This window comes from Cimex lectularius, unplaced genomic scaffold (genome assembly GCF_000648675.2).
Source record: "Cimex lectularius strain Harlan isolate CLEC.00 unplaced genomic scaffold, Clec_2.1 scaffold206, whole genome shotgun sequence".
Lineage (NCBI taxonomy): Eukaryota > Metazoa > Arthropoda > Insecta > Hemiptera > Cimicidae > Cimex > Cimex lectularius.
Window position 1 is genome coordinate 271,766 of NW_019392762.1, and position 15,399 is coordinate 287,164.

Consider the following 15,399-nt stretch of genomic DNA (forward strand, 5'->3'; position numbering starts at 1 on the left):
TCACACACACACACACACATTAAATATTATTTTAAAGGTAAAGTAGAAAATTGGACGGATAGCATCAATCAACCATCATCTAATTAATATGGCCGACCTGAGGTTGCTAAAAAGATCCCATTTTGTCCTACTCCATTACTACACCATTAATAAATAATGGAAAATTCTTTTGGATGTTTATCGACCTGCAGCAACTTTAGGGATTGGATCCTCTTCGGAGGTCATATGGACCAAAACAGCTTTTTGGGCCGTGCCGAGCTTTCGGTAGTTTATTCTACCCTCACCCCCCGGTATGGTGGAATAAACTCTTTTATTGAAAAACAAATGAAAAATACCGAGTATTTTAATATTAAACTATTATGGTCATTTGACCCGTTAAGAGCACGGCACAGCCCAAAAAGTTGTTTCCCTCCATATGACCTCTGAACAAGATACCATCACACAAACTTAAGTAATGGAAAATTGTTTTGGATGTTTATCGACCTTCAGCAAGCTGACCGTGATGGGATCTTCTTCGGAGGTCATATGGAGCAAAACAGCTTTTTGGAATGTGCCGAGCTTTCGGCGGTTTATTCCACCATCATCAGGGTCTGTTTACTGAAAAACAAATTAACGAAAATACCGAGTATTTTAATATTAAGTTGTTATGGTCGTTTGACCAATTAAGAGAACGGCACAGCCCAAAAAGTTGTTGAGGTCAATGTGACCTCTGAAAAAAATCGAAAGAAAATAAAAAAAAAAGTGAAAAGTTTAATTTACACATATGACCAATGACAGTGTGTGTAGTGTCTGAAAGCACCGGAGCAAGTGTCAAAGAGAGAGAGAGAGAGAGGGAGAGAGTATAAAAATATCGATATTTGACACACGAGTTGAAATTGTATCGAAAAACCTCGACTTTGACTGGATATTCAAATAAAAAATTATTATTATTCTAAAAATTCTTGATTATGTTGATAAGATGGATAAGAGTCATGTAATGAGAATATCTTTTTTTTAAATCAATATTACAAACAAAATTTGTTCAAGTCGTGAGGAGCGATAAAGAATGAGGCAGTATAGAAAAACGCCTTTTTATTTTTTACCATCGTTTCGACCTTTATTCGAGTCATCTTCAGGGCATAAAGTGTTGTGCTATTCTTGGGTTGTCATATTGGTTTTGTGTCACAACACTTTCATACAAAACCAATATGACACCACAAGAATACCACCACACTTTATGCCCTGAAGACGATGAAATAAAGGCCGAAACGCCACAGAAAAATAAAGTTGTTTTTCTAAACTACCTCATTCTTGACCGCTCCTCACGAGTTCAACAAATTATGAAACAATTAAGAAACACACATTGAAAGCAAACCGAACAAAAACATCGATATGAAAATGTACCGAACAAAAAATGGATAATGAATGAATATTCAAACAAAAATATCTTACTTGACACACAAGTTACTGAAAACCGAACAAAAACATCGATATCGAAAACATTGTAAATATGTCGAAAACATCGACTAAATGTATCGAACAAGAAATAGCCGATTATGAATGAATATTCAAACAATAATATCTATCCTAGACACATATGTAACGAAAAAATCTAAGAAAAACATCGATATTGTAAATATATCGAAACGAATGTGTCGATGTTAATGAATATGCAGTTAGTACATTTGCTAAAACATCTTGCAGTCTGCTGACTTAAGCTTTGTCGTTTCTAGATGGTCTATCAGACGCCTTCAGTGGTAGGTCTGTTCGTTTTTGTCCAATAAATCAACCAGCAGACCTCAAGAGTATCACAAGTACCTTGGCCGTTTCAGATAAATTCTACCAAAAGTCTACCACCTCACTGCTTTTGTCTGTCAGATTCGTTTCGAATTTTCACAATGGTTCTTTCGTCAACCTTTTAAACCACAAACCAACGAATTAAGATGGATGAAGCAAAACGGTTACCATGTTGATTCATCATCCAGCAGACCTAAAGCAGAAATTAAAACAGTCCTTTCTGATCATTCTGGTCTGCCTCCTTGCTGCTTTGGACTGACTTTTGTCTATCACTTTTTATCTGAATCAGCTCTTGTCTCGCCCTATCACTCAATCTCACCCATTTCTATCGATCCCTTCTCGACCAATCATCAAATAAATCGTCGATTAATTTACCCATCGAATTGTTGACCTACACATCTAACTCAAATAATCATTCAGTTCGATCTGATCACTCACCTGTTATTAATCATGAATCAATCAACACATCACTTATTCAACCAATTCATCTCTTGCACTCACTGATCGACTGACACAATTCGATAGTATTGTACACAATATTGTATCTACAAATTTTCACGTTCATTCCATCAACTTTTGTCTGATATTCACTTCTTAATTAATCATCAATCACTTTTTCACGGATTAATTAATAAGTCCATTCGCTCAATCCCTTTCTATCAAATTCTGAAATTCCTCCTCACTCACTTCTATATTAGTGTCAATCACTTTAGAACAATTGATCAATCAATCAAGATATCTACTTATTCGGTTTATTTTTTCCTTTAAAGGAATGGAATTGTTAGCAGAGCCGGAGGCAAATCAGCAGGTGAAATAGACCTGGTTCAATAATAGTCTTCCGACCACGGGTGGCCCCACCCTCTCACAGGGGGTCTTTAATTGATTCTCCCTCCATTGTTTTTCGCTTCTCTTCCTCTTCTTCTAAACTAAGAAATTGGCTAATTAGCCCTCGTTCCTTCCTGGAAAAACGAACCCTTTTTGGGGCAGGTTGTTCCTTGTTACCTGAGAACCACCCTGTGTGTTTATTCCACCACCACTGATTATTGCTTTTCTAAGAGGTCTTTTTTTCAAGCTATAACAAGAAAACATCCAATCATAATTGATCAACCGTGCGTTATGTTGTCGAGAACGTCCAATTTTTTTTTTTTTAACAATAAAACGCGAACTAATCCATTTTTATTTTTCAGGTCATCGACAGGATGGGAGGAAGGATCGACTGGGAAAGGAAAGACGAGGAGGTGGTCGCGGCCAAAAAGTTGAAACTCGACGAAGGCTACGTGGCTTCGCCTACTGCATACCTGCAGCATTACGACCCTGCCTTCCACTACAATTACTGGTACGACCCCTTCATGAGAAGCATGGGCTCTGCTTTCAGGCCCTGGCACACACCACTTCCACCTCATCTGGACGAAAAGGCTTACCCAGATGGTCCAGTTCCTAAGTAAGTAAAAATTAACAATATTCTTCAGGAAATAAAATATCAAACTTAGAGGGTACTTGTGGCCCTTTAAAGCCCATCCCAAGAACACCGATGAATTCTTATTGGCCAAAATTTTATTTCTTGTCTCTTGGTTTATTGTGGTTGTGATATCACCTCCAGAAGATCATGAGATTTTGTCCTATGGTCTGCATGTGTGAAAGTTTTATCAAAATCGGTTAAGTATTGGGTTGTCCGGAAAATAATGCAGGATTTTGGTATTAAACAAAAAAAAGAAACTAGTTACTTTAAAGCAATGTTCTTTAATCAAAATAATTTCCCATNATCCTGTAAACGTAAACAGAATATTTTATATAGATTTTTTTTAATGAAAACTTAAAATCCTGCATTATTTTCCGGACAACCCGATAGTTTATGTTGTTAGGATTTACGAACATTCGCTATTATATATAGAAAAAAAAATCCTTATGGTAGTCTAGGATCACCAACTTTAAACATAAATAAATTAAAAATTTAAATTTTTTAAATAAAAAACTTCTTTTAGTGAAAAATGGCTGAATTAAAACTTTTATGTGAATATGTGTATTATTGTCCAAAAATCAATTTTCAATTAATTTATTAATGTAACTTATCCAAATGTATTTTATTTTTATTTTATTGTATTAATTAATTAATTTTTTTAGCAATGTTCCTGCCTACCTCAGTCATGATCCACCTGTCCTACTACATCCTGAACGAGTCGTGCCTCTTTCCGATTCAGAAAGGTTTGAAAGAAGCTATCAGCCTAATGTCGCACTCGCACCCCGATCGGTTCATCACGACGTACGGAAGACTGAGGTGAGTATATTAATTATTTTTTTAAATTACATTTTAATTTACAGGGGTTGTTAATTTCGTCAATTTTTCTTGGACACAGGTGAAAACAGAAGCGGCAAATCCAGATGAGAAAAAACCACCAATATTCCCCCGTGATCGAGGGAACGGTGGTGTGAATTTTTTCAATCCAGAAATCGAGCTTTCAACTGACACCGATGACAGTGCCTCTGAACAACATGAGCATATTGGTATGTAAATATTCCCATATTAAAAGTATTATTTAACAAATTTGAGTTTTTATATTATTATAAATTATTCAACAGGGAGTGCGGTCGAGCAAGTAGCAGCAGTTTTCGCAGCCTTGAGTGATGCCAAAGAGACAACAAGGGAACTTGTCGTGAGCCTTGTTGAAAGGCTAGCGGGACGCTTGGATTCAATGGAGGCAGAGAATCGAAGGCTAACGAAAGACAATATTTCCCTTAGGCAGCAGATCTTAAAGGTAGATTAAATTCAATTTCTAAAAGTTTTAAAACACGGACTCAAATATTTACTGTTTTGATTTCAGATCAAAGAGTCTATGGATTTAATGAGTGCGAAGGAAGAAATGGAAACTGAACCTGAGAAGAAATCTCTTCCAGAAGAGAGCTCAACACCTGCCGGAGACGATTTAAAATCATGCCCTTCACCACCGCCAAAATCTCCCAGGTGTGGGGCTGAAGGGTCCCCTCCTCATGCATCGTCGCCTCCCCGAACAAGCCCTGAACAAGCAAATTCACCAGAACTGCTAAAAGTCTGTTCACCGGCTCCCGACGATTTGAAGACGTCTATCCCACTGACTACAGCCGTCATAAGTGTCGTCCGAAGCAGCCCAGTTTCCGTCATAACATCGCAGGCATCTATTAAAATAGAGCCCGTGTCTGAGTGACATCAAGTCCCTTTACTTGTATTTTAAGTATTTTTAACTGTGTAAAATTGACAGTTTTGTACTGTCTTTTATTTTGATCCCAATTACCAAGTATTAAATTTATCCCAGTGATTTCGAAAATATAAATATGCAAGCGGGTCACCGCATATAAACACTCATAACAATGCATTACATACCTAAACAGAAATAATGCATTTAAAAATATGTAGTTTTATGATGAATAGAAACCAGTTCCATTTAATAAATTAAAAACAAAAAAAAAGATTGGTGTACAATTTTACACGTTAATCTATAATTTAATGCCAAAACCATTTCATAACTGTATCCTATTTTAGACTGTAGAGCTGAATTTGAAGGTAACGACTAAAATGCAAAGAGTACAAAACACATTTAAAAAAATTCATACTGTTTAATGTAAATTTGAATTGTTAAGGTTTAGATGTTTGTACTTGTCAAATTGTGTTTAGAAATGACTGAACTTTTTAAATGTTTATTTTCAACTCTACCCAAGAGCTGGAAATGTTCTTTTTTTTTTGTTAAAATGATAAATTATGCAGATTATTGTTACTGTGCCATTTTTATAGTGTTTGTTGTTAATGTTCATTATTATATATAGGTATAGTTATATACATATTTTTTTTACAGTTTTGGCATTCTTTGATAATGCATTGGAAAATTTAAAAAAAAGAACATTTTTTGTTTCGGTCCATTGCTAGCGTTAATAATGTTCAATTTGTTGGATAAGAAATGGTTTTTATCATTTATATTTTAATATGATTTATGAATGTGTAGTGCCTGTCATAATTCCTAAACATATTACAGTCATTTTTTTTTTTTTTAGTTTACTATACCTTTAAATGAGTTTATTATATATAAGGGCTTGTTATAGTTTTTATGAAGTTAAAAGTACAAATCTTTTTTGGTGCTTAAGTATTAGATAAGCACCATTTGTGTAAAAATGTCAGTGTATATATGTACATTATTCTTTCTACTACTTCCTATTTCTGGATTTAAATGTAATTTGTCAATGTAATGACTATTGTAGAATAAACCGTTTAACAAGCATATATTTCCATTGTTGTTTTGTCAATAATTTTATATGATCTCAAATATATTTCTCAAGTCGGAAATGATTATGTTTCTTAACAAAAAAAAACAAAAAAGAAAAAAAACGGTGCTTTAGAAATTTAATTTCAACAACAATGACAGTTGTTACGTTAAAATAAATAGTTTGACTTTTTTCCCATCAATATTTGCTTTTCGACTTGTTAAATTACAGAACCAGCAAAAGGTAGAATGTTTTCATGCTCATTTCAACATAGCTTTAGTGAAGGTACAAATTTATATTTCTCATCGTGTAGAATTAAATATTTTCATGAATGCCATAGTCGTGTAAACGATTTTATATAATATAAATGGTTCAAAATGTTCGCATAATATCGTACAGTACAATTGAAAAGTGCAAATAAATTCTCTTTTGTGGTGTCACTGCCATGTCAATTTTATGTGTTTTATAGATAATATTCGACCTTTTAAAAGGGATTTTAATGAAAGCCTGTATATACTCTGCTTTACCATGAGTACCTGAGCTCAGACGGCTATACATCGTCTCTGACTTGTCAGTGACATACACTGCCAAAATAATCAAAAAAAGAATAAATTTCTTCAACCTTGCTCAAATTGGTTTGTGTTTGATTAAACCAAGCAGCAATATCTTAAATGAATATAACGCAAAAATACAAAGTATTGCTATAAATTATATTGTAACTTTTATATGGCTGAAAAATATTGTCCGCAAAATTAATTTTTGGTATTGGCATTAATCTTATAATAGTTTACTCTTTTAAAAATAAAATTTTAATGTGTAATTTGTATAAGGAAAATAATATTTAAACACAAAGCCAGGGGCAATTAAAAAATATTCAAAAGTATACTGGTGTCTAGCAAATTTTTGATGTTAAACGTTTTATAAATGTTATATTTTACTCACCATTTATATATTGGCACAATATTATTTCCAAATATAAATAGTTTCCTAAAAGTTAAAGCGATCACCATCAATCCAAAATCAGCATCTATTGAGCTGGGAAATATACTTTCCTATATTCTTTTTGTTTACAGATTTACTATTGTTAGCTGTAAAAATATTTTCATGATTTTTTTTCTCTTTTAAACGAAGGACTTAGTTATTGGTTTATTTTTTATTTGGCATGACAATTTGGAAATGGATATTGTTAGGTTATTTATTTGTGTTTGTAAATATAATTTATTTTGGGTTAAACAACACGGCCAAGCTGGTTGAACAATGCAAAATTTCAAATGAAAAAGAAAAAAATTATATGTCGATTATGTAAATACTGATAATTTTAAGGGCCTCTTGAAAATGAAATGGTCTCATGGTTTTATTATCATTTAAAAAAATCCAATATTTATTTCTCTAGAATTCAGTTAGTTGACAAAAGATTAAAGTTTGGGATCATTTCATTGCAAGACATTTGAAATTTTTATGCTAACTGTAATTTTATGTATGAAAAATTATATGTACAGAAGGAATGTTATATGTTAAAAGTGCTTAACAAAATTACAAAGCTCTCTCACCTTTTTTGAATGGGGATAATGATTACATGTTAATACAACCATAAGTTTTTTTACAACTTAAAACAAAAACCGCCTAATATTTGTAAATTAGTGAAATCATTCAAAAAAATTTCCGATTGGCTGTTACATTTATATTCTTGCTTAATTTTATTTTTGAGAGTAAATCAATAAACAAAGAGTCGGGAAAGAGGGCTGTGAATGAGAGAGTTATTTATTAGAAATAACCTATGTCTTTGTAAATTTTATTGTTTGAGCCAGAGAAGTCAAATTTTATTTTGTGCGGTTCGATTCTTTGGAAGCTGCTTAAAAATCAAAATTTTAGAAAGATTCAGTCAGAACGGCTTATAAAAATTGAAGTGTGAATTTCCTTGGAGACCAGTCAACATTTTTTTGTGTTTTATTTATTATTGCTATTCCCTCTTTAATTTTAAGTTTTAATTGTTACTGTATAGTTATACAAATTTTATATAATTAGTAGTGATATTAAAAAAAGCACTGTCATTGTAAGTTTTGTGTGTTGAATGAATTGTTCCATATCTTCATTTAATAGTTTGTGCCAATATGCAGCTTTGGATGCTTAGTAGCAAAGCAACTTCTTGTAAATATCTATTCATGACTAGTATCTAATAAAGATTATTTAAGATAAGAGAACAATACCCAGATACCTCATTTTAAAAAAATTCTATGTTCAGCTTTCACATAAAAATTTAATAAATTTAGCAGACATGTTGGCAGAGGTACAATGAAAGTTTTCCAATAAACATTATCAATTTGTAAACGTTCATTTTCAATACCTATATTCTCAGTTAATTACTCAATTTTCCAAATGAGGTACACAACTGAAGCCAGGTAAGTCAAAAATTAAAATTTAAACAGTAATAGTTTGAAAATGTTAAAAAAAATTTCGCCTTATTTTATATAGGTTAAAAATAATACAACACTAAAAAAAGCCATTAAGGTTGGAGCTATCAAAGTGATAATGAACAGTAGATAAGCTTTGTTTATTTTTTATTTACTTTTGTACCGATTAATCCCATTTGCTTAAAAAGTAGCATTATGCCCTTCCATTCTTCTAGGCCTAAAGCTCGCTTTCAGTTAATATTTTTCTTTTGTTGATTTCATTAGATTTTATTGTTATTCTTAAACCTTTTTCAATCACTCTAATCAGACATTTGAGTGAGTATGATGGTGTCATGGCATTATTAGAGGAAGGATATACAGCCAGCCTGCAAGTCACCAGGAGACTGAGGGTAAATCACTACAATAGGAATGGTTCGGTGCTCCAGAGAAAGAGGGCTTCACAATAGAAGGCCAGGACAGGGTCAAACTAGGTCTACAGATGAGAGAGACAAAAGATCCAGTATTACAGGAAATGAGAAAAAAAAATCTGATAAGACAAGTCCAAAATGCTTCAATTTCCTCCACGACTGTAAGAAGAAGGCTCAATGAAAATAACTTGAGGGCCAGCAACCATCTCGTGCTCTTCTATACCACAGCTCAGAAATTGGCAATTCAATTCTCACAGGAACATGTGAATTGGATATTGAAAGACTGGGGAAGAATTCTCTTTAGTTGTCGTGAGTGTGGGCCATAAGTCTTCAAATGGGAAAAATTTCACACGGACACTCAGGAGAAAGTTAAGCCCCATGCAGCCCAGTTCCTCATATGGCATTCTACAGCGAGTCATTGATGTTCTGGGGTTGCAGTTCCTTGGACAAAGATGGTTGAGAAGAAAAATGGGAAATAATAATTAATAATAAAACAATAACTAATTACATAATTTCCTTGGATGCCCACAGTGAATTGGTTGTTGTGTGAGGAATAAATCATCTCAACTTCATAGAGGTACTTAAAAGACAAAATCGAAGAACATGTAGTGCCATTTGCTCCCACATCAGTAAGAGATTCTTGTTAATGCAGAATAATGCTAGGCTCCATAGAGCACATATTATGGAAGACAACTGAATGAGGTTAGGTGTGGCCACCTCTAAATCCAGGTTTGAACCCAATCAAACAAATTTGGGACCAACTTAAGCAACGAGTCCGAAACCCAGATCCCAACACCTTTGAAGAGTTGGAAACTGCTGCTCTTGATATATGGGAAAGAATTCCTCATGATTTTTACCAGAAATCTTTTCCAAGGAATATAAATGCATTTAGTGAGCATGATTTGTGCCAGAGGTTGAAATAATAGGTATTAAAGGGGGAAATTTTTTTAAATTTTCTATTTTTTTGTTCTTTACTCAATAATTAATATTTTAGAATTATGAATTAATCTTTTTCCTACCAAACGTATTTTTACTATGCAAAATATGAATAAACAAACCTAAAAACATTAAAATTTAAGGGTGGTGTGTTTAATTTGTCCATCAGAGTAGACAGATGATAGGCAGATCTAAATGATAAGTAAGGACCGAATTACAGATCATCACTACAAACAACAAGAGGAAATCTCATAATTTGATTGAGAAAAGATAGACAAAATAGCTAATGAAAGAAGCAAAACATTATCACAGAGAAAAGAAACAAGTAGGTTTCTAGATGCAGCCAATGAAACATGAAAATTTATTTTTTTTATATTAATTTGTAAAAGAAAATATCTAAGTACTGGTTACTGATTTATACATACATGCATGCACAGAGTTGAACCTACACTTCTCACTGTCCACCGGCAATTTCAGTTTTTGTCATTTACAAATACCAATAGGCCTCAATGATGACCCAAATTCCACCCCGTTTTGCGTCTATCGACCAAGGTTGGGATCCAGGGGCTAACAACAGCTAGATCATTTCAGCCTTCAACACAGTCATTTTCTAGATTCATTCACTCTTAAATACATTTTTACTTATTTACATACCATCATTGGTTCGTCCTCACACAATCACGCCAATAAATACATTCACTCTCAACACATTCTAGGGACACAAAACTATCTCTACTAAATACAATAAAACAACCCTGCTTTCTTCAAGAATCGGAACAAAGGGACTTGCTACCGTACTTAAGCACAATTATCATATCACAGTTATTCAGATATCGTGAGATGTGGTCAGGCGAGTCGAAATGAACCGCATCTCACGATATCTGAATAACTATCGATTAACAGTCACTAATCTCTACACATACCATATCACAATTTCTACATAGAGCCAAAAAATCGCAACCCCTTAATAACATAGGACTCATCCAGTACCCTTTCTCTACATGTTGGACACATGTTTGGCCCAAAACTAAGCAAGCTTCTGTGTATCAAACTCACGTGGCCTATTTTTAATCGGGTGTGGATGATCACATGTTTGTACAGGTCAGATCCTCTGAGGGTCACCTATCGACGGTGCACTTGATACGCAAAAGCTTCTTTGCTGATCCAGCCCACTGTCACTGCCTCTTTCTTTTTAATCGTGTTTTTATTGCATTTTTAGTGTTAAGGGGGTGGATCGCGGTGGTTAAGTCCAGAGGTTAGGACATCCTAGCCTTAGCCACCTTATTGGTTTTTCTTCTAAATTGAAGGAACAATACAATTAAGTCTTTCATTACTGAAAATATGTGATTTGTTGCCAAATTTATAACGGATGTTTTTAAGAAATTTATTTTGAATATTTTCGATGCTGTTTATAGATGTGGTAACCTGATGAAACACAAATATTACAAGTCAGGCCTAACATAAACAATTTTTAACACAACATAAATATTTGAAATTTCTAATAAGGAAGACGATATTTCTAATAGAGCGATCATATTGAGATGCCAAGAGAATTTTTAGTGAGGGGGCAAAAATTAATCTCTATTCTTATGAATGGTTTCCGATATTATATTGAACTATGGTGAAGTGGTATGTGGAAAGTGACAGACTTTCGTTAGGATATGTTGAGAACGCGGTGGCTAAGTGGTCCAAGTATTATCCAAGCTAGCAGTCCGGGGTTCGAATCCCAGCAAAGCCCGTAGATTTTATTGAGTGAATAGTATGAAAGAAATGGTTTTACCCCTCGTCCATGACATACAACAGTTAGTAGAATGAGGATTTTTTTTTTACTTTTGTGTATTTCAAGATGTAACAGATTCATTTAACCCAAAACTAAAACTTTTACAACTTTTAATGTACTCGTTGAGTATCCTCAGTACATGAGATAGTTTTATATACCTTTAAGGTCATCTACAAATAACTAGAAATTGAATTCTTCAAAAGAGCTTATGATGTAGTTTATTGATAATATACATTTTTGTTAAAAAACATTGGCAACCCAGGAGTCAATAATACCTCTGCTGTTGCGAACCCGCATATAAAAAAAGCAAATAGAATGGTCCAAAATGTGATCCTTGGGAGAATCAAAGTCTATATACACTGCTCCACAAATAAAAAGTGGCGCACTTGGAAATTTTGATTTACTTTCTAACTTGACAATATTTTGGCCATATTTTTTGTTTTACTGCTTTAAAAATGATTTAATAATTATAATTAGATAGAAAGAATTTTTTGTCATCGGTGAGATGAAACTGCTTAATTCCCAATTTGAGTCACAATCCTCATAATGAAAACAGAGAGGGGTATTAATCCTTTAAAAATGCATTTATTCACTATTGTACTGATATTTGAAATTGAAATTGTACAAAACAAAATGATTACGAAAATTCCCATAATCAGCGAACAACTTGCCTGAACCATTGCACTCATTGAGGATGGAAGAAATCGGCATTTCACTGTAAGAGTTTTAGATTTGCTTAAAACGTTTGTCGTTTATTGTTAGGATTCATAAGCGTAGAAATTCTATCATTAAAGTATAGAATCCATTATTTTTCATCATAGTTTTGACTAACTGATCTTATTCCATGTATGGAATTGAGCGTTTCTTGCTCACAGGCCTGTATACTCGACATACAGCTTTGTTTTCTTTCTCAGAATTGTTTACAATTAAGTGCTGCAAATTGGTGGGGAAGGGGCATCTTTGTGGCATGTGGACAGAACAAAACAAAAAAATGAAAGATTCGTCCAACCCTTTCTCAAATTAAATTCTCCTCAGCATTGAAGACAATTGTTCTACTTCATTTTTTTGTTTATTTCTAAACTGATGCAACTTTTCAGTTTTTGTAACGAGTTACTAGTAAGATTTCCTATGTGTCTCACTGAACTCAGAGAGTTAACGTTCTATTATTTCCCTTTCAGCTAGTGTACCCCAAGGGTATATTCTTGGACCTTTACTCTTTTCCATGTTTGTAAATGATCTTCCACTAGTTTTTAATTTCTCCTAATATCCAAATTTCGTCAATTTTCTGATTCAATTCAAATTTACATTCAATGTCCTACAAGCAACATCTCTGAAGATATCACTGGTCAACCGTGATCTTTATTGTCTCAATCAATCGTCAAGTAATAACGGCAAATCCTAGTTTTATAAATAAACCTGTTAATACTGATTGCCTATTCCCTCATCATATCAGTTCCCCTTTATTAATTTTTGTCCTAATGATAAAAATCTCACTAAGTAATCTCTGGCATGATGATGCTGAGCTCTATTATCAAAAAGGTCTACTCAGGCCTCAATTCTTTTCAACAGTTTTTTCACTCCATAGAAAAATAGAGTTCTCATTATTAAATTCTTAATAATTACTTTATTCTCTTACTATAGCGTTGTTTTTTTAACTTTCTTTAGAGTTTCAATCTGCTCATCATTTCAAATTGTTTAATGTTCTTGGATTAGATAAATGTTGATCTTAAACCAAGAGTTCATATAAAAATGATGAAGGTTGGGGTGAGTACAGAGATTAAATATTATTGTAAATTTCGGTTTACTCACAGATTTGTTGTTTTCAACTTTCCGGATTTACACCTTATTATTTAAAGCACATCATGAAGTTGAAGTAGTTTCAAGCCCGTCTCGACATGAATCGTAACTGACTGAACCCGCCTATCCACCGCCGACATGACGTGCCAATGAGAAGCGGGATTTTGAATCCCGCTCAATTTGGTCGTCGAAATTATAAAACAACTAAATATTATCATAATATATATTGTAAAAAAATAGTTTTAAATTAGTCCAATACTATTTAAGTACATGTTTAAAATTTATTTATTAATTTATCTCCATGTTTAATTTTACATTTTTTATTTCAAATTTCTCAAACCAATCTAGTTCCCTCCCTTTTTTGAAATTGGGTAACACTATTGTATTTAAATTTAAATTGTGATTTGTTTCATTTAGATGGTCATTAAATGCAAAAATTTTGTTCGATTTAGGAAAACGTTCTTTATCTATTGTTTTAATTTCTCTATCTAATTAATATTGAAATCAAGGCATATTTTTTAGTTTTAGACCCGGCAAACTACATTAGTCATATTACTAATTTTTATTTTATTTCTCCAGCTGAGTTTAGATATTTTACACATTGACAGGCAAAAAATACTCACTTGTAATATAACTTGATTTGTATATATTTTAACATATTAATCAAAGTTTCACGTTTTTTGTCTAAACAATAATTGAGTCAAATAAATAATTGAGTCTTTGTCTAAACAAGTTTAAGAAAAGTAAATTGCTATGAAAAAAAAAGTCGGACAGATAAAATTTGAGTAAATTTATATTTTATGAATATTTCCATATCGCGTATTTCCTCCACTTGCCTTAATTACATCTCGAAGACGCCTCGGCATTCTTCATACCAGTCTGAAAATGTCTCTTTGCTGGAGGTTAGCCCATTGTTCACGAAGAGATCCTTCAAGATCATGGAGTGTTCAGGAAGAGAGGACGTGTTCTTATTCGTCTTTTGAGGTTATGGGGTTTAAGTCAGAACGGGTTGGCCAGGCTAAGACCCTAATGTTATGCTGTTGAAGGTACGTTTCTACTGTACGAGCGACTTGTGGACGGATATTGTCGTGCATTAGAACAGGATTGTCGTTGATTTTATTGAAGATAGGCAACGCATGATGTTCCAAAATTTCACCCACATAGCGAGTGGCCAACAATAACCAACTCTGTGTGGCTCTCCATTGAAATTCTCGCCCACACCATCACTGAGCTACGTTGAAAAGGTTAGCTCTGGGAAAAACTACAATCTTCGTACCTTTCATTTCGCCTTCTCCATACTCTTTTCACGCCCATCTGGAGATCGTAGCCATCAGTCCAATTGATTTAATCTTCTTCGAGCAGTGCGTCCATAAATTTGGACCCCTCGTACTTCTTGGAGCTGATGAATCGCTTGAACAACATAAGGTGCTATTTTCGCAAAATTTTAAAAGTCACAAAACTGTTATCCTGTGGTTTAGTTACCATAGGGTGACCAAAACCTGGCCTTCTAAGTTAGGACCCAGTTGTGCGTCTAACAACGTCTAACGGCTTCTCGCAGTGTTTCTTATTGAACTTCGATGGCAACAGCCGCATATTGAAGGAACGTCCATCATCAATAAGTGCCACACAACGCTCAACATCCTCATGGCATTTTTAAGTTTAAAAGTTGAAATTAAGAAAACAAAGATGAAAACTAAACAGTTTATTTCTTCAGAATTCAAATGAAACTGAATAAACATTTTAAATTCTTTAAAAAGTAAACATTGAATACTTCTTTATCCTTGTTTTGGATTAAGGATTAAGTGTATTTACCTCTAATTGATATTCCCAATTGAAAACATATCATAAAGAAATATTATTTGTAAAAACAATGTGACAAATTAAGGCAGAATTTGTTTTTGTCGAGAAAATGAAAAAAATAAATTGGGTGGAATTTTTTGGGTGTCAGTGTAGTAAAGTTATCCAATTCTTCTTTGTCCTATCACTATCTGATGACGTCAGAGTAATGTCGGATCGAGGCTGGCTGGGCCCCTCCGACCCGTCGTTAAGGAAATGAATGAAAGAG

General features: G+C 33.5%; 1 protein-coding gene across 1 annotated transcript in view; it reads left to right on the forward strand.

The window, feature by feature from the left end:
* Nucleotides 1–8,109, forward strand: part of LOC106670987 (ski oncogene) — a 194,456-nt gene extending 186,347 nt beyond the window's left edge. The window contains exons 2-6 of the mRNA XM_014401707.2: nucleotides 2,964–3,217; nucleotides 3,898–4,051; nucleotides 4,131–4,278; nucleotides 4,354–4,529; nucleotides 4,596–8,109. Coding sequence (XP_014257193.1) covers nucleotides 2,964–3,217; nucleotides 3,898–4,051; nucleotides 4,131–4,278; nucleotides 4,354–4,529; nucleotides 4,596–4,955 — 1,092 coding nt within the window. The 3' untranslated portion in view covers nucleotides 4,956–8,109. The remainder of the gene's footprint in view (nucleotides 1–2,963; nucleotides 3,218–3,897; nucleotides 4,052–4,130; nucleotides 4,279–4,353; nucleotides 4,530–4,595) is intronic.
* Nucleotides 8,110–15,399: the final 7,290 nt, after the last annotated feature.